Source organism: Bos taurus, chromosome 12 (assembly GCF_002263795.3).
Source record: "Bos taurus isolate L1 Dominette 01449 registration number 42190680 breed Hereford chromosome 12, ARS-UCD2.0, whole genome shotgun sequence".
Taxonomy (NCBI): domain Eukaryota; kingdom Metazoa; phylum Chordata; class Mammalia; order Artiodactyla; family Bovidae; genus Bos; species Bos taurus.
The window spans coordinates 16,700,067-16,720,132 of record NC_037339.1 but is presented as its reverse complement, the minus strand read 5'-3'; the positions used below and the strand labels follow the sequence as shown (position 1 = coordinate 16,720,132).

Here is a 20,066-nt window from a genome sequence, read left to right as displayed (position 1 = left end):
GCAAAAAGGCTTCTCCTTGTGGGGAGCAGGCTTCTCGAGTTGCAGCACACAGTCCTCTTGTTGCAGAGCACAGGCTTAGTTGCTCTGTGGCATCTGGGATCTTAGTTCCCCTGCTGCTGTTGCTGCTAAGTCGATTCAGTTGTGTCCGACTCTATGCGATCCCATAGACGGCAGCCCACCAGGCTCCTCCATCCCTGGGATTCTCCAGGCAAGAATACTGGAGGGGGTTGCCATTTCCTTCTCTAATGCATGAAAGTGAAAAGTGAAAGTGAAGTCTCTCAGTCATGTCCGACTCTTATCGACCCCATGGACTGCAGCCTACCAGGCTCCTCTGTCCCTGGGACTTTCCAGGCAAGAGTACTGGAGTGGGGGTGCCATCGCCTTCTCCTACCAGGGACCAAATCCACATCCCCTACGTTGGAAGGTGGATTCTTAACCACTGGACCACCAGGGAAGTCCCATGCACTTCTCACTTTCTTTACAGCCCTGAGAATTTAAGTTCTGATTCAAAAACACTTTAAAGATAGAATTATTATAATGATACTTTCAGAAAAAAGTTAACCTGATATGTCTCCTGCTTCCATAAGGTAACTTGAGCAGCTCATTTCATCCTTATAAGTCTGGATTCCTCATCGGAAAATGTGTAGACAACAGCCCCTTCACCCTCTAACTCACAGAACCGTGGAGCATAGGAAGATAATATATCCGTATGAAATCACTCTAATCCCACCCAGATATTAGTAACAAATGCACTAGTGTCAGACGGAGAAGGCAATGGCACCCCACTCCAGTACTCTTGCCTGGAAAATCCCATGGACCAAGGAGCCTGGTGGGCTGCAGTCCATGGGGTCACTAAGAGTCAGACATGACTGAGCGACTTCACTTTCACTTTTCATTTTCATGCATCGGAGAAGGAAATGGCAACCCACTCCAGTGTTCTTGCCTGGAGAATCCAGGGACGGGGGAGCCTGGTGGGCTGCCGCCTTTGGGGTCGCACAGAGTCGGACACAACTGAAGCGACTTAGCAGCAACAGCAGTGTCAGAGGAGTCCTGAGTGAGATGTCCTGTCCTTAGAGATCACCCATAGGAATGTCATAGAGCTTCTGCCTTTGTTTATTTTCATTTCATTCCCTATTAAAATGTATATATTTTTCTATATGTCTTATAATATACATGATGCATTGGTAAATTAATATAGGCAACTGTAAATAATAGTTCATATGCTGAGGATGCCTATGCAAATATGAGACCCTCAGAAGTCCCCAGCTGCAACCTTTTGTGAAAAAAGAATTTGTGAGGACCAACACAGAGTATCTGCTGTGCCATTAATTTGTTTTTCTAAAAATAAAATACCTCCCTCCAGGAAGACATAGTTTGTATACTTCTTCACCTCCTTCAGTAGTCCTGGCCAGTCCAGGAGAAAATGTCCTTTGGGTCTTAAGAGATAATAAAAGGAATTTGGTTGTGTGTTCTGTTTGGCCTGATTCCAGGACTCCAATCCAAGGGCACTGATGCCTCCTTGCCTCTTTGGCATCAGGTGTCAGTCTTCTGCCTCTGGTGATACCTGATGAGTGGCAGCAGGTGCCGATGAGAAGCCAGCTCTTTCCCTTTAGGACGATAGCAGCATGTCCTCAACCAGTTAAGTCAGTGAACATTTATCGTATTGGGTTTGTTGGACAAATTCAAATATGAATAGAAAACGTGCTCTGGAGGAGGGAACTGAGTGAGAACTTTTTTTTTTTTTTTTTTCAAGATCGTATTTCAGAAATCTTTCTGAAATCTAGACAGGTGTCCGTGTGTGTTTTACCCCTGCATGCGGAGTTATAATATTGAGCTCAGGCTGCTTCAGTGGTGGATTCAAGATGCATTGCCTCTTTGGTCATTGCTGCATATGCACAATTTTTATTCTCAGAAGACTAAAACCTAGTCCTTCATGTTTTCTTCTAAAATCATTTCAGTAAAAACACTGCCACCTCGTGTTTTGATTAGGAGAAGCATGATAGACCATACACTGACAAAGTTTCCCAGAGTAAACAGCAAGTAATGGCACCCCACTCCAGTACTCTTGCCTGGAAAATCCCATGGACGGAGGAGCCTGGTAGGCTGCAGCCCATGGGGTCGCTAGGAGTCGGACACGATTGAGCAACTTCACTTTCACTTTTCACTTTCATGCATTGGAGAAGGAAATGGCAACCCACTCCAGTGTTCTTGCCTGGAGAATCCCAGGGACGGGGGAGCCTGGTGGGCTGCTGTCTATGGGGTCGCACAGAGTCGGACACGATTGAAGCGACTTAGCAGCAGCAGCAGCAACTCATTTTCTTATTTATATTCAAAGAAAACCTGACGGAGTATAGAAATTTCCTGTATTGATTGTAAAATAATTGTAGCTCATCTCTTGCTGCATAGTGCAGAGAGGCTGTCCCAGCTGTTGAAATTATTATTAAATATAGATTCTAAGGTAATTCTGCTAACAGCCCAGCTTTATTCAATTAGTCTGATCTGGCTCATTGCACAAAGTCAAGGCAGAGGGATTATGTAGGTGCTTCTCACAGGGTTGCTGTGAGATTTACAATACAAACATTTAACAGGGCCGGTCAGGTCATAACTATTCAATTTTGGGTGCATGCTAAGTTGCTTCAGTCATGTCTGACTCTTTGTGATCTGTTGACTAGAGCCTGCCAGACTCCTCTGTGCATGGGATTCTCCAGGCAAGAATACTGGGGTGGGTTGCCATGCCCTCCTCCAGGGGATCTTCCCAACCCAGGAATCGAACCCGTGTCTCTTACGTCTCTTGCACTGGCAGGCAGGTTCTTTACCACCTGGGAAGCCCCAAGTACTCAATAAACTTCAGCTATTGTATTTAATTTTCTTCGTCACTTGGATCTGTGACTACTCTGGTTATTAAGATTTCTATAAGAGAACAAATAAATTATTGTGAGTCTTATTATGTCCCTTTCCCCGCTGAAATTATTATTTGCCTAATATGAGCTTGATAAAAGACGTTTATTGGGAAGCAAACCTTCAACTACAGCAGAATGGGTTCTTTTTTCAGGAGTACCAAGGAGGAAGACATCATCTGGAGGGGGATGGGAAAGTTCACCGAAATGAAAGGCATTGACTGTCAGTCATCAAGCCTGGGTAGCACTCTGCAAAGTCAAGAAGAGATGAGAAGACATCTTAAGCCGTATGTGTAGCCTAGGAAACAAAAACATCAGAGCCCCTGGTGGTAACGGGACACTGGCGGGGCTGCGCCAAGTGATAAATTGCCAACAGGCTGGAAAGGCACACATGGCATTGAAACCTGTGAACAAGTAACCGTGAGGCAGTGAAGGTGTTTCTAGTAGGGAAGAGACATGCTAAGACTTGTGCTTTTTTTCATATTATGGTCACAGGAGAAGGTTGTAAAGATAAGATAGACAGGGAGACCAAATGGACCACTGACTACTCATCTCAGAAAGAGTTGATGAGCTGGCACTAAGGTGGTAGGGGTGAAGAGGTGGTGCTGGGGCAGAGAGATGTTTCTGAGGAAGAATCTACATTGTTTAGTGACCAACTGAAAGGGCCAGGGACACGTCAGTGATGACCCTACCGTGTCTAGCCGGGGAGACTGGGAAGGTGAGGAAACCACTGAATCAGGAGATACACGAAAAGACGAAGGAGTTTTGGGGAGGTATTAACAGTAGGGAGTCCAATTTCAAATACATTAAGGTTGAAGAACCTCCAAGTGGATGACTTTCACAAGGACATTCAAGTGAAGATACTCAGAGCTGCATTATTCTGGATCTCAGAAGGGAAGCAGGACCTAGAATTGTGAAATACGTAGATTTATACATCACTGCTGCTGTTGGAACCACCAGATAGATATCTTTCACATGAATGAAAGAGTGTCAACACTCCTTTAAAAAACAAGAAGAAGAAGAAGGTGGAGACTGTGAAGAAAATGGAAAATGAACACTCTGAGAGAGAAAAATAGCACCAGGACAGAACTCCTGGGTTTCAAGTAGCAAGGGCTCAACATCCCAAATGCTACAAGAGAGTCAACCAGAACAAGGACTGAAAAGAGGCCACTGGATCAAGCGACTGGGGTGGGATCCATGACATTATTATGAGCGTTTTCAATGGAGTGGTGAGGACAAGAGGGAAAATGAATGGAAAGTGAGGGCGTTGGTTCATTGGTTCAACAAACGCTTATCAAGTGCCTCCTAGATGTTAGACTGTCCCGGCCTCGTCCAGCAGGAAACAAAGACTCCTGTATTCATGGAGCTTGCACGCCAGCACTGTTCACAGAATACTCTTCAAAGAACATTCTCGAAGGGTCTGGGAGGACAAGAGACTGGACAGTTTTTTTGAGCAGAAAGGGTGGAATCAAGGGAATTGTTTCCCACAGGCTGGTGAGGCTGGAGTTTGTGGCTGAATCGCGAAAGATAGAGATAAGAGATTGGAGAAGATGCAAGAAGGAGGAAGTAAGAGAGAGAGACACAGAGACAGAGACCAATCACACAGAGCCCCCCGCAGCTGTGGAGCCGGCATTTAACCTTCAAAGCGTGAGCAGTGATTTTCACCTCCAAGACAGGAAATGATTCGACAGCTCACATCTGATGGTCTTCATTTTCCCCGTAAATGAAGAGACAAGCCGAGAGCAGAGCAAAGGAGACTTGAGACCACAATTCGAAGAACAGAAGCAGGAAGTAGGAAGAGAGCCAAAGGACACAGCGTCAACACTATTTTCAAGCAGAGTTGTATTCAGCTAAGCAATAAATATGTGGTGTGTCTGCTACTCACGTCTACACATTCATCCTCACCAGACGCTCCCCGGTGTCTTCCTCAGACAGAAGATGTGTCTTCCTTCTCTGTACCCAGCCCCCAGCTCTTGTGACTAGAGCAGATACTTATGTGGTGCTCACATTCCAAGAGATCAGATGCTTTCTTTTACCTCTCAAAGGAAAGCGAACATTGTTAGGGAGCATCTACCGGCCAAGTGCTCGATTTTATTTACTTAGGTCTAGTCGCAGTGGGGAAAAGGCAGCTTACCCCTACCTACGCTTTCTCCCCAATCCACCCCCACCTTACCCGATTTGATCCTGCAGAAATACCGAGTCAGCTGTCCTCTCTAAATCCTCAGCACTTTATTTTTCCATTAGTGTTGCTGTACCAATCAACCTTCAAGTCCAGCATTTCAAAACACAGAGGAGAGTCATAAGATGGATTTTCTACAGGCAACTACCTCCTGTTCCTTCAGTCTCATCACCTCTCTGAGTCAGAAAAGGCCTCTTTGCCCTCGGTCTGAGGACGTTCGTCTTGTCTTCTCAGTGACCTTGTGCTCAATGCAATGATCCTCATCTCCAGACCTGCCTGACAGGCCAGTGTCCTCCGTCCATTAAATGTGTACCTCTTAACACAAAGACTTTTTGGTTGAACACAGCTGTCCTAGATATATATTTACACAGATTTCAAGTACCACTTGCTGGAAGGTTCTCCTTAGCTATTCAGATGATTCTCCTCAACTGCCTTTTCCGAGTGATACTAATATAACTTTACTGGCTTTCCTTTTATTTATATTTGTGGAACACATACAAATCAATGTGTGGTCATTTCATTTTCAATTCGTGTCCTTATATTTCATGGTGTCTGTAAACATCATAGAGTTGGATTTTTAACCTGCCTTTTAGCTGTCTAGTTCTTTAGTATTTACTGTAATTGCTGATATATTTGGGTTTATTTCTACTCTGTTATTTAGGGCCACTCTGCTTATTCTGCTTCTTTTGCATCTTCTTCCCAATCCACTTCCTTCCTGTGACTTTTGGAAGAGATTTTTAACTTCATAGCTTCTTCTTTACTGATTTAAAAGCAATAAACTCTTTTCTTACATTAATATATCCATTATATATAAATGTAAATATATACATTAATATATTTATTAATATAGTAAGAGATTTTTAACTCCATAGCTTCTTCTTTACTGATTTAAAAGCAATAAACTCTTTTCTTACATTAATATATCCATTAAATATAAATGTAAATATATACATCAATATATTTACATTTAACACAATTAAAAATAAATCAACATCTCTACCCTCCACCAAAGAAGTACAAGGAATTAAGAGTATTTGAACTTCCATAATGCCTTCCTGGCTTTTGCAATAACCAGCTGGTACTTTCTTTCCACTGTCCTTTATTTAGCAACCTCCTACTCCAAATCAGACACCAGTGGTCATTGTCCTACGGCCAATGCTTATTCCAATGTGCTTACATAGTTTTATATTTATTTCTCAACCATACTTTTTTAAATTTTAGACCTTTCTTCTCCCTAAAATAATTAATTCAATGAAGGTGAATTGATGGTAATTCATTTTTTGTCTCAAGTTATGAATATTTATTTTCTCTTAGCACTTTAAAGAGGTTACTCACTGCCCATTGGCTTCTGATTGTACTATCAACAAGTCTATATTGTCCATCCAATTGGATTTCTCTTCTTTTTTGTAGGTAAGCTGTCTTCACTTTTAGGATTGTCTTTGTCTTTACTTATCCTGCTTGAAATGCACTATGCTTTCTCCATCTGAGCATTCAAATGCTTTATCAATTCTGGAAGGTTCTCAATCACCATCTTTATATATTGCCTCTCTTATATCTATTCTCTTCTGAATACTAAGAGAATTTTTTTTAAAAATGTGGTTAAAAAAAAAAGTTCAAATAGCCTCCTGACAGTTCAGATCAAGACTTGCCACCAGATAAGTTGCAGAAGAAGCTTTCAGGCTTCAAGTTTCAGAGCTAACTTTGTCACTTCGGATGGTAAACCCAGGCATGGTTGGGTATAATCCCGAGGAATTAGGGTCTTGGTGGTGGAAACCTTCCTTCAGTAAGAAACTGCTTTTTTATCTCTCTGGTATCCTGGAGTGTGACAAATCTGAAAAACTTTAAGTAAACATGCTTCATCTTGGGGTTTCCCACACTGTATCTGTGGTAAAAATTCAAATCTTAAACCTATGGAAGCTGAGAGCTGTAATGACAAAGTCACAGGAGATGATATTTCCCCATCTACTCTCAGTCAATAATGGCTAGTTTCCTTTGCAGATGGACACATTTTTTCCCCCTATCCTTTCCATGACGAGGCAGCTTTATACAGATCCTAGCTTTGTGCAGAGATTTCACATCCAACTCAGGAATTACCCTTGAATGGGTCCATGTACTTATTTCTATCACAGAAGACCTATTAATAATATCTTTCCTTGGTCATCATCAAGATGGACAAAAGATCCCAGTACAGCCGTGGCTTCACCTTTATCTTATGACTCTGAGCTCCAGCTCTATGGATTTTCTTATTTTCTTATAATAATCACAGCACTTCAATGTGTATTATTTATTTTTTAAGCATTTCTAGGCATGTTGTTGGAGGAGGTTTTTCTGGGCTGTGCATACTTCAGCTCCCTCCAGCGAGCTTGACTGGGATAATTCTGAAGTGTGAGGTGTTCTACTGTCTGTCTGTCCTCAGTCACTTCAGTCACGTCTGACTCTTTGCCACCCTGTGTACTGTACTGCCAGGCTCCTCTGTCTATAGGATTCTCCAGACAAGAGTATTAGAGTATGTTGTCATGTCCTCCTCCAGGGGATCTTCTCAGGGATTGAACCCGAGTCACTTACATCTCCTGCATTTGCAGGCAGGTTCTTTACCACTAGCGCCACCAGGGAAGGCGGGAGGTGTTCCATACCATTTCTCAAAGCTTCCTCCAGGATTGAGCTGGATTCAGTAGCTCATTGTGGAGCTGCTTTAAGGACGCACCCCCTAGTGGCCACTTTCTAGAAGGCATCCCTAGTGATCACCTCTTTCTCTTTTTTTAAATTTATTTTTAATTGGAGGATAATTGCTTTACACTGTTGTGTGGGTTTCTGCTGTACAGCAACATGAATCAGTTATAAGTATACATATATCCTCTCCCTCTTGCACCTCCCTCCCCTCCCCATCCCCCTGGACTTCCCCGTTTTCTTGCAGGCTCCCTTCACCAAAGACCTAAGTGCCCTTACACTTATTTCCAAGTATGTCTGCTTCTTTGGGGCTTCCCTGGTAGCTCAGACAGTAAAGCATCTGCCTACAATGCGGGAGACCTGGGTTCGATCCCTGGGTGGGGAAGATCCCCTGGAGAAGGAAATGGCAACCCACTTCCAGTATTCATGCCTGGAAAATCCCATGGACCAAGGAGTCTGGTGGGCTACATACAGTCCATGGGGTCGCAGAGTCGGACACGACTGAGTGACTTCACTTCACTTCACTGCTGCTTCTTTGGGGTGTCCCTGGTAGTTCAGCTGGTAAAGAATCTGCCTGCAATACAGGAGACCCAGGATCGATCCCTAGGTCAGGAAGATCCCCTGTAGAAGAGAATGGCAACCCACTTTAGTATTCTTGCCTGGAGAATTCCATGAACAGACCACGGGGTCACAAAGAGTCAGACACAAGTGAGCAACTTTCACTTTCTGCTTCTTTTAGGTTTTGCCTGCCTAATACCAGGTGCTTCTAGGAACTAGACATGCTTCTGGGTGCTTCCAGAGGAAGCCTCTAAAATATCCTGTTATGCCTATTAGAGACCATAGTTTCTAACATGGAACAATTCTATCCTGGAAAACGCATATGCTCTACCATTAACAAGGGCCGGGGTGGGGGCAGGGGAACCAGCATATAAGGTGGTACTCTGTAAAAATGCATAGGAATATCTCAAGGAAAATATTTTGAAAGTTTAACAGTTCCCTTAAGCTGGGATTACTGGTGACCTTCCCCAACATCTTTATACTTTCCAAACTTTATATGATGAACATGTATAACTTTGATAAACAGAGAGAAGAATCCCCAAATTTTAAAAAGTCGTAGCAATATTTTATTAAATTGGGAGAGAAAAATGGCAAGGAAAATGGAGATTTGTTCCTAGACCTCATGTCAAAGTGAGGTACGTGTCCCCTCAGTGTGCTTCTCTTATAAATCTTTTTTTCCTATTCTTGTTCTGACCTTAATCTGTCTTAGCTAGCTTTTGCACTGGTCCCAACAGGCTCAGCTTACCAGGTTTTATTTTATAAATATACTTGCTTTTGTATCTCCAAATATCTTAGGTATTGTCGAGAACTTTTTTTTTTAACTCCAGAAACCTCACCTGGGTTAGCTCTGCTGGGAAGTTCTTCTGTACGGTGAAAAGGACATAGGCCTGAGATGGCTGAATTTGACTTTGCCAGGCTCTCTCACCTGCTGTGACCTTGAATGAGTTATCTGAATACTCTGAGTCTCAGCTTCTCCTAGTTAATATGCACTCAAATGATTGCATGCAAAGCCATTGCCTCTTGAAAACATTCATGGGAGGTTTGCCGACTCAAGCTTCAGAAATACAGAACTCTTTACTACTGGATCAAGAAAGCAAAGAGCAGAGCTTTTTTGGTTACTTCTCCCTGCAGGTCAGTTTTATACTCTAGGTGTTTCCCAAGTTTCGTGTCTTCTGTCTTCAGTCACCAGGAAAGAATCTGAGTCCTGGAGGAGACTTATTAGTCAATTGTGAATAACGGGGCTGCTCCTGAACCAGGTGGGAAGCGTCAGGTAAGAACCACCAAGGACTGGGCAGTACAGTGGTTAGGGCTCTGCACTCCCGTTGCAGGGGCATGTGTTTGATCCTGGTCGGGAACTAAGATCCTGCATGTCACTTGGGCGAAGCCAAAAAAAAAAAGAAACACAAAACCCTCACGGTATACAAGGCAAGGTTAACTCCTAGAAGTATGTGGTATTAGGGGACAACCCTATGGGTGTCTGGGCTTCCCTCATAGCTCAGTTGGTAAAGAATCCACCTGCAATACAGGAGACCCCAGTTCAATACCTGGGTTGTAAAGATCCGCTGGGGAAGGGATAGCCTAACCACTCCAGTCTTCTTGGGCTTCCCTTGTGGCTCAGCTGGTAAAGAATCCACCTGTAGTCCGGGAGACCTGGGTTCAATCCCTGGGTTGGGAAGATCCCCTGGAGAAGGCTACCCACTCCAGTATTCTGGCCTGGAGAATACCATGGACTGTAGATCCCATGGGGTCGCAAAGAGTCAGACACAACTGAGCGACTTTAATTTCACCATGGGTGTCTACTGCAAGTCCTTTCCTTGTTGCATTTTGGTAAGAGATTTTAAGATAATATATGTAAAATTCATTGATTCTTCTAACTGACATCTCTCCAATGCCTACTGCACGATAAGCACTGTACTGGGCAATGGAGAACCAGCAAAGAACCAAATAGACAAGCAGCCGTGTTTTAATAGAGCTTATAGTTCAGAACCTTTACCAACAAAGGTCTCTCTAGTCAAAGCTATGGTTTTTCCAGTGGTCATGTATGGATGTGAGAGTTGGACTACAAAGAAAGCTGAGCGCTGAAGAATTAATGCTTTCAAACTGTGGTGTTGGAGAAGACTCTTGATAGTCTGTTGGACTGCAAGGAAATCCAATCAATCCATCCTAAAGAAGATCCGTCCTGAATATTCATTGAAAGGACTGATGCTGAAGCTGAACTTCCAATACTTTGGCCACCTGATGTGAAGAACCGACTCACTGGAAAAGCCCCTGATGCTGGGAAAGATTGAAGGCAGGAGGAGAAGGGGACGACAGAGGATGAGACGTTTGGATGGCATCACGGACTCAATGGACATCAGTTTGAGCAAGCTCTGGGAGTTGGTGATGGACAGGGAGGCCTGGCGTGCTGACCATGGGGTCGCAAAGAGTTGGACATGACTGAGCGACTGAACTGAAAGTTCAGAAAAAATTCTGGACTCACAGGAACCACTCCATAAATTCTGGCCATTTAGGTGGCCCATTAGCATGAGTGTGGGAAGTAGAGAGAGCTCTTTAGAGGGGAATCCTGCCTTACCCACAGCCAACGGGACCTGATCTCTGCTAGCTGACCTCCAGTGGAAGACAGAAGATTAGATAACCAGTCCCACTGGTGTCATTGCTGCCTAATACTCACCCCAGGAGAAACCAGGAAGTGCTCAGATACAGCAGGTGACTAGAATTCAGTCTCTGGGACAGTCCCCAGCTGCGGTCAGTGCCGTGTGGCTGAACTGCGTGGGTGACCCTCATGCAAACATGCCCTGCCAGGCTCCCCCCAGTGCTCCCACTTCCATCCTTCCCCTTGCCCTTCACACATTCCCAGTCATTCCAATCAACTTACAATGCAAAGCATCTGCAAGGCACTGGACTCCTGTAATGTGCAGGAGACCAAGATGGCTACGCTTTGGGTACAGTCGCAGCACTTGCAGTCAAGAGCCTCACAGGCCGGGCATAGCTCTTCCTGACTCGGTAGATACGGTCCCAGCCGTCCCTGCTCAGGCTGGGGTCTCAGCTCTTGTGTGTGGGTTGGGGCAAGAAAGCAGAAATGATCTGTCCCTGTTTTCCCCTGAATCCCTCAAAACAGCTGCTCTTCTCCCAGAGGGAGGCTGGACGTGTGGGGAAAATGGTAACACCGACCTGGACTCGTGGGAGGTGAAATCAGAAGTCACTGAGCTCCCTGAGGGTCGGACTCCTCAGTAGACAGTTGGGAGGGAGGACCAGACCCCAGGATTTCACAGCAAGCACCACAGAACCTTCAGATTTCCTCACGGACACTTCTGGGGCCACTACCCAAGGGACGAGTGGAGAGGTCTGATGTACACGTGGACTCCAACTGCCCTCCCTCACCAACCCCTCCCAATCATAGCAACTCTGCTTTTGAGTGCTCATGTTCTGTGTGTTCCGGGGGAGATCTTAGTTTGAATAAAAACTGTCCTATCCTATATATGCATATTATTTTTATATTTCACAATACACAACATAAAAACATATACACTAGATGATTGCCACAATCTGTTTCATCAGTGACACTCTACGTATGATTTCTTTTCTGCATCTGATGGGGAAGTCAATCAGAAGATAGTCTGTACAGATTCAAAGTTTTAATGGCTGTTAAGTCATAAAAGGAAGGATATTTGCACTGTGCATATTCTGTCCACTTAGGGCACTGTCGGCCAGCCATGCACATCTTATTGCACGTGTAAGCAATGGACAAAGATCTTGAAGACATCTCAGCCACACAAAGGATTCCATTTTGAAGAAAAAAAAAAAGCGCATTTTATAAAATATTGAAGCCATCCATATTATACAGCCAACTGCAAGAAAATACTGAAAATTAGTATCAAAAGAAATATTTTAATTCTGAAAAAAAATCTTTCAAAACAAGGATTACAGAGTTTCATATTGCCATATATACATGTAAAAAAAAATATTTCAGGACCCTGCATTCTCAATGCCCATCAAGGTGCAGCCATCTGAATTCCTATTTCTATCATCAACCTTTGACTGTGGCTAACATTGAATACGCTCTTTGTTCAAAGTGTTTTCTTTTTTTTTACATTGTTATGCTATTTGACAAAACAGGTATTTGTGCAGTACAGGAAAACATTAAAATATATTTTCAATTAGGTTAAAGTGCACAGTACATTTGACAGGAAGTAACTGCTAGCTGCCAATCCAAATGACTGTTTTCAGCGTCCCCTCCCCCCTTGCCCAGACGGGAGGGCAGCCCTGGCATTGGCTGATGTAAGTCTGTGTTCAACGCACACTGTCCTCCTGGTCTCTTTGTGTTCACATCTGTCTTACAGCTTGTGGCTGCCGCTGCTCTAAAAACTCAACAATGGCTTTCCACAGAGGCAAAGATGCAGTCAGCATTCACAAGACTTGGAAAGACGAATTCCTGGGAAATCTGTACCTGCAGGGTGAGTGCACACGCTTTTAACTGCCTAAAACAGGCTATGTGTCTGTGAAGTCTTACGTGACTCCCTCAGACCAACACGGATCCCTCTCCTTTGCTGGGTTTTCTCAGGTCATTGTTTTGTTTGAACTTGCTCCCTCCTGGGCCCTTCAGGCTCACAGATACTACTTACTTCACCTTCTCCTGTGCCCACCTTGGCGTGGCATCCATCTGCCCCACCAATTCACTGACTCACGTCTGAGGTTTCACACCAGGCACTGTGAGTCTTACAGTGTTTTATGGGCTACTCTGAAAGCCACCAGCTAAGCTGCAATAAAATAAGCACGTCTACATCTCAGAATTGTTGCCTCTTTTAAAACGGGCAGCTGTGGAAAGTGCTGGTTTCCTGACCTAGGTCCTGTATCTCAAGTTATTTCTGAATCACTTTTCAATGAAGCTGACCTTAAAACACTTTTTGGTTACAGAATCATCTTTTCTCCTCTCCCCTCTCCTACACCACTTCCTTATTACCTACCTTTGGTGCTCGACTTCTACCCAGGTTACAGTGCAAAATTACACGACAAGACACACGAGGCCAACACTCGTCACTTCTTTGTGTTAAAACGTGAATGTTTTGTGCATAGCAAAATAAGTATGAACCCAAAAAAAGAATTGTTCACATTTTTATATTCAAGTTTAATATGTCTTTTTTCCATCACAGCTATTTACAAATAACTTTGGGGTGCTCTCTCGATTTCAGTCAGTTCATTATATCAAGGGACAACAGGGCTGCTGGAATGTAGGAAGCTGGATGGAATGCAGAAATATAAATAAGACCAATGTTCCATAAACCAAAGTGTAAATAATGGCTCCCCAGAAAACAGTTTTTGTCACAGAAGCACCTGTTTTTTTTTGCTTAAATTTTTTTTTGAGTCATATACATCAGAAAACATAACTATGGAGACCTAGAACTACCTGCACACCAAAGAGGATAGAAAATAACTCAATATTTATAATATTAAAATAAAGTGTTTAACCACAAAAAAGCAGTAATAAAATAGTTTCCTAGTTTACAATTTGCATCCAAAGGATGAATAACAACTCACTAATAAATAATATTTATATAAATATTTTGTATGTCGAAAATAGTTTTTTGTTTTTTTAAAGGCAATGGTCTCAAGAAACTTCTTGAAAAATTTGGTGGCGAAAAACCTGATTGAGTTTCATTCCCTCCACCCCCCTCCCCCACGAAATATACAATGTGTTTGGTTTTAATAAAAACAAATGCATCTTGCCGCAAAACGGTTGTGCTCGGTGTTTTGGTAATGGCAGTGGGTGAGCATGGAAGGGAGGAAGGAGGCTGCAGAAGGCATTGATGTGCTGCTCCGCTCTTCACAACCAGCTCCCTCATGGGCTTTAGGTAATTACTTGTCTCACCTTAATGTCGGAGTCAATTACGAAAGGTAGGAAATCTTCTCTCATGTCCTTCCGTCAATTCAACTCGAGTTGGGGAACTGACGAGCAGGGAGTGGGAGGGTGGAGGGGACAGGCGCTGAGAGCAGAGTCCAGGGTCTCTGACTGGAAGAGCGTCTGAGCCGACCAGAGAGAGGAGTCGGTCTCATGTGAACAGAGCCTTCGCTACAGTCACATCTAGCAATGCTTGAACAGTAATGCCCACTTTGACCAGGCCTTTCTCTTCAAGAATGTGATGGGGTAGACACAGTTTTTCCTAAAAGGAAGAAGAACAAAGCATTGATTTTTAGATGACTGGAATCTAAGGATAAAACCTCAAGACACCACTGATAGGAGTTAAGTCAAGCTCTGTTGTCTGCCTATTTGATCACCTCAGACTGTGCTTTCTTCCTAGCTTTCAACCATTACAAAGACCTGTTCTGTGTTGGCAAAGAAAACAATGATTTTTTCCACAAGTGAGGGTTGCTCTAGAAAGACTTCCAGTCATCCTGAAATGTGCAAAAGATCTAAACATTAAAAAAAATCCTTGACACTAAATAACTGAGCTACATACAGTTGGAAACCACCCACCAGGAACATATTAGCTTATATTCTTACAAAGCAAAGTTGCAGACAGCCTCTCACACATTTTAAGAGAACTTGAATACTCATTTATACAGACCACACAAGGTTCTACTGACCATAAACCTTTACGAATCTTTTTTTAAACTGGCCATTAGTCTTGAGTTAGTTCATTTTATTTCCCATGATCTCTGGAATGGAGGCATCTTTTCTCAGTTTGCAAACAGCCTTATAAATAAGTAATTTTAACCACAGCCTTTAATAGCCTCCTTTTCAAGACTCTTTTATAAAACCGTCAAAGACACAAATGTCCTGCTACTTTCTCGCGCTGTATTTTTGCTCTTGGGAAATGTCCAGCACATACTATTCAAGAAAGATAATCAAGGCGACTCACTCCCTGTGTGTGGCACCCTGCATGCTCAACTGACGGTTTACAAAAGAGCAAAGACAAAGTAATTTTACACTTCTGTTGTCTGACCCTGGGCTAATACCATACAAGGGAATCTCCTTCCAGAGACTGTCTGCTTGAGAGGGAAATGACTCCACAGCAAACTCTCCCTCTCGTGTACCCGAAGATGGTGTGCTCTCCACAGTCCAGTAACCACTTTTCCCCCAAACTGGAGTATCATTGCATTACAGTGTCGTGTTAGTTTCTGCTGTACAACAGAGAGAATCTGCTGTATGTCTGTGTATATAGCCCCTCCTCCCACCCTCTAGGTCACCACAGAACACCAAGCTGAGCTCCTCATGCTATACGGCAGACTCTCACTCGCTATTTTACACATGGTAGTGTTTATACGTCAACCCCAATCTCCCAATTCATCCCACTCTTCCCTTCCACGCAGTGTTCACATGTCCCTTCTCTGTGTTTATGTCTCTATTCCTGCCCTGCAATTAATAGGTTCATCTGTACCACTTTTCTGTATTTCACATATATGCATTAATATATGCATATTATTGTTTTTTTCCTTTCTCAGTGGCCACCGTTTTTAAGAAGAGTTGAGATGAAAGCTGCATTAAGCTCCAGGTGGTGGACGCAGTGTTTAACTTGAAGCCAACTGGGGTCACTGGTCAGAACTGCTTCCTTTCACGTGACTCTTGCTGGAGGAACCAGATCTTCCTGTTGCCTCAGTGCAGGAATCTCCATAAGTTATCCCAAGTACAGGCATTCTGCTCTTAAAAAGATCTTTAAAAGACACATGCAAGAACCTGTTCCACAACCTCGAAATGTCTGTAGATTCTAATCTCGCAGTCTTAGCATCCCCCATCCCTCCCACTTCCCCAACTTATAGACTTCAGAGTGTTTCAAACTCTGACTCCGGGCCTTAAGTAATGGCCATTTGTCAATATAAAACAGCTGATTCTTTTAAACACAGTTTGAACAGTTATTTCAAGTGGCTGCTGCTGCTGCTAAGGCACTTCAGTCGTGTCCAACTCTGTGTGACCCCATAGACAGCAGCCCACCAGGCTCCCCAGCCCTGGGATTCTCCAGGCAAGAACACTGGAGTGGGGTGCCATTTCCTTCTCCAGTGCATGAAAGTGAAAAGTGAAAGGGAAGTAGCTCAGTCGCAACCCCATGGACTGCAGCCCACTAGGCTCCGTCCATGGGATTTTCCAGGCAAGAGTACTGGAGTAGGGTGCCATCGCCTTCTCCATTTCAAGTGGCTGGTGTGTATCAAACAGGATTATCTTGTCATCAATGGTGTGTTCGGTGGAGAGGCAAGCTTATGCTGCTCGCCAACTTAGTAGCCCAATGTCAACTTGAGAAAGAATAGGAGGTTCCGTCCAAGTTATGAACTGGGCCCCAAGCCACAGGGGCTTCCTCCTTGTGCTACAGCCTGAGGTCAGTGTGTACCCAACACCTGTTTGCCATGGCTTGTGAATCTCATTTCATTGCTAAGACTAATACCACAGGGACAGGAATGTATTTTCCTCATTCTTATGGTTTCCACAGAATCCAAGTAGGAAATTATAAATGCCTACTAACTATGGTTAAGCTCCTGGTCCAAGGAATTCCTTGGGGGAAAAAAAGAAATCTTCACTTTATACCAGATGCCAAGAACAATTTGAGATGAATTGAAGTTAAAAAGAAAATCCCCAAACACCCCTTCCAATCAAATATAGGTATGTATTTAATATTTTCTCTGAAAAACAGATGGGGATGAATATGTGATATCAAAATTACAAAAGATAAAAACAATTGATCACCTGGAAGTGTAAAGCTCCTGTGTATCAAAAAACAAACACTCAATTTAAAGATAAACCACCACTCAATTTAAAGATAAACAACTAAAAAAATCAGCTGTATCAAATTACAAAGGGATTATATTGACACATAAGCTCAACAAATCATTGCAAAAAAAACACTAAGAAATCAATAGAGCTCTGAGGAAGGAACATGAATAGAAGTTTAAAAACGAGGGATTTGCCCAAGGCATTTTGAACAAGATATTTTGCATCTTGACCTCAGCGTTCACCTATGTGTAGCAGCAAACATTCTTGAATTCTACAACTAATAGGTGGACAAAGCCTAACCTCTGTATGCAACATGGCTTTGACAGGGCTGTCCTGAGTCCTGCTTGAGCTGTATGTCTCCATCAGTGACTGCCCAGTCCCACCGATTAGTGATGGCTCCAGTGGTCTGCAGAGTTGAGTTTCCAAAATAGAAGTCATGCTTGGGCAGGGCTGGGGCTCCAGGGAAACAGGATGGCAAGATATGAGGCCTTGGCTGCCTGCTGACAGGACACTGGAGTTGTCACATACCAAGGGAGCTCAAAGTCCTCCCACAGAGTTCCAGATTCTCCCTTCCACCCTTGCAGCTGGTGACAAGGAGCAAACAGCATATATAAAAGGTACCCCTTGCATCCTTTCTGGCTTTCTCTTTGCATTTAGACTTCCTAAGAATCCCCGAGGTGTCCTCAGATTACATTATGGGGTTGGAGGTACCTAGGAAGACAAGCATCAGATCATAGAAACCTTATAAAAACAATCAGAAGTTGTAGTTATTCTAGTACAGGACTAGGAGGACATCTCTGATGGGAATTACAACCTGAGGTGCTGGTTGACAGGACGAGTCTGCCAGAAATACGGAGGCGCTTCAGGGGTGGCCAGAGGCCATTTCTGTCACTCGAGTCCTGTCATTGCATATCCCACAGGGAGGGAATCCCTATAGAAGTTGTGATGGGAAGGAACTGCTGTGAATTTACAGCTGGATGGGAAATGATTTTACCTCACCTGTGTAATAAACTTAGAGAGGTGAACATTTACACTGGGTTTAAATGCACAAAAAATCTCCTTGTTAGAGGAGATGAGTGATTTCCATTGAGAAAGTAGTAGTAGACTGCTCTCCTTTGCTGTTTCTTTTTAAAGCACAGAGCAGAATCATAAAGTAGTATCCTGCATACAAAAACTCTGAAGAACTCGTCCTATCCTTTGCATTGTTTCTCCAATCATGAAACAATTATTCACTCTTATCCCTTCACCCATCCCTCTTCTGAGCCACAACAAGTAGGGCTGAAAAAGGCAGGCGAGCCATAAAGATTCAATTCCAACTCTGCAAGCCTTCTGGGGTACCTCCTATAGGTCTGGTCCCAATGCTATAGATTTACGTTGCTTTTTTCCTTTCTTCTTTTTGACAACTCTGAGAGGTATTGGGTTTTTCTGTAATATCATATGGGAAAACCTGAATGAACTTTTTGGCCAATCCAATAAACAGAGTATTCTGTTTTAGAGAGGAGAAAACGGAGATGTAGAGAGCTTAACTTCGCTACAGTCACACAGTAGGTAAAGTAGGATTTGAACTTGTGTCTCATCTTACAGCAGCAGCCCCTTCCACGACATCATGTTGCTTCCTGCGAGGTCCTTGACTGAGAAATGAGTACGTTCCTTCTGTGTCCGGAAGACAGGAAACGGCCCCTGGCCCCTTGGAGTTCTCTCTAGGTAAGTCCCACCAAATTCAGCATCAGGTGGGCATGAGAGAACCCTCAACACAGGAAAGGCGTTAGCTCTGCTGGTTAGCTCACTTAGTTTCCTTTGTAGTGAGGGGCAGACGTCTTGTTCTCGCAGAAAATGCCTCGTGGGAGCAGGCGGATCACTGTCCCTGCCTGACTCTCCTCTTTATCTAGCTTCTTATGCTCCCCAAGAAGCACGCTGCCTCCTGCCAGGCCACCCACTAGACAAAATGAAGTCACCCAGGCAGCACATTTCATGTGGTTCAGTCTGTTGTCTAAAATGCAAAGTCCTGGCCCTAAACTGATTGAACCTTGAAACTGTCTGCATGGGAAAGAGAACTTCAGTTCCTGCTCTGCCACATGAGAACTCAGGGGCTGCTTCCTCCGATGCGAAATACAAATCATGTCAACCTCTTCTAGACCAGGAGAATTTGTCAAATCTTCATTTGGTTCTCTGTTTTCCAGCCCAGCTACTGTCTAGAATATTTGTTTTCTATACATATCTACCCCTTCTCTCACCCTTCTAAACCATACCCCCTTCACCTGGCTATTCCTACACATCGTTAAGGCTTCAGTGTAAACATCATGGTTCTAGAAAGGCTTCAAAGACCACACACTCTCATGAGGGTCAGTCCTGATTGTCCATGTGTTTCACATAGAGAATCTTGTAGCTGACCTATCACAGAAACTTATCCATTGAATTCCTCTTTAATTGTCCACTAAGTCAGCTATATAAGATCCAAAAACCTGTAAGCCAGTCCAGCCCGTGGTCTGTTTTTGTAAATAAAGTTTTATTGAGACACATTTATGAGTCATCCGTGGCAGCTTTCATACTATAGCAGCTGAGCCGGGGAGTCCTAAAGGTAGGTTTTAGCCCACAGAGCCTAAAATATTTACTGGCATTTTGTAGAAAAAGTTTGCCAACTCCTAGTCTAGAATGTAAGTTTTTTTTAAGACAAAATCACATGTCATGGTCACCCTTTTTATTGCCAAGGTGGGGTGCTGCACAAACAATCTTCATTCAATATTTGAAGAATGAATGAATGAACACAATCATAAACAAAATCCAGGGGAAAAGCCACAGAACTGGATCCTGATAGTCTTAAGGAAAAAAGCAAACATTCTATATACCTGATTATTTATTGAGAACTAATTTCAAAATCTGAAGCCGAATTTTAAAAGCCTAACCTCCTGGGACTTCCCTGGTAGTCAGTCCAGTGGTTAATATTTCACTTTTCAGTACAGGGAGTGTGAGTTTGATCCCTGGTAGTCAGTCCAGTGGTTAATATTTCACTTTTCAGTACAGGGAGTGTTGAGTTTGATCCCTGGTGGGGGACCTAAGATCCCACATG

At 43.5% G+C, this 20,066-nt stretch overlaps 1 protein-coding gene across 1 annotated transcript in view; it reads right to left on the bottom strand.

The window, feature by feature from the left end:
- Positions 1–11,921: 11,921 nt before the first annotated feature.
- The window catches only part of LRCH1 (leucine rich repeats and calponin homology domain containing 1), a 215,563-nt gene continuing 207,418 nt past the window's right edge, over positions 11,922–20,066 (bottom strand). Inside the window, exon 19 of the mRNA XM_025000033.2 lies at positions 11,922–14,459. Coding sequence (XP_024855801.1) covers positions 14,349–14,459 — 111 coding nt within the window. The 3' untranslated portion in view covers positions 11,922–14,348. The remainder of the gene's footprint in view (positions 14,460–20,066) is intronic.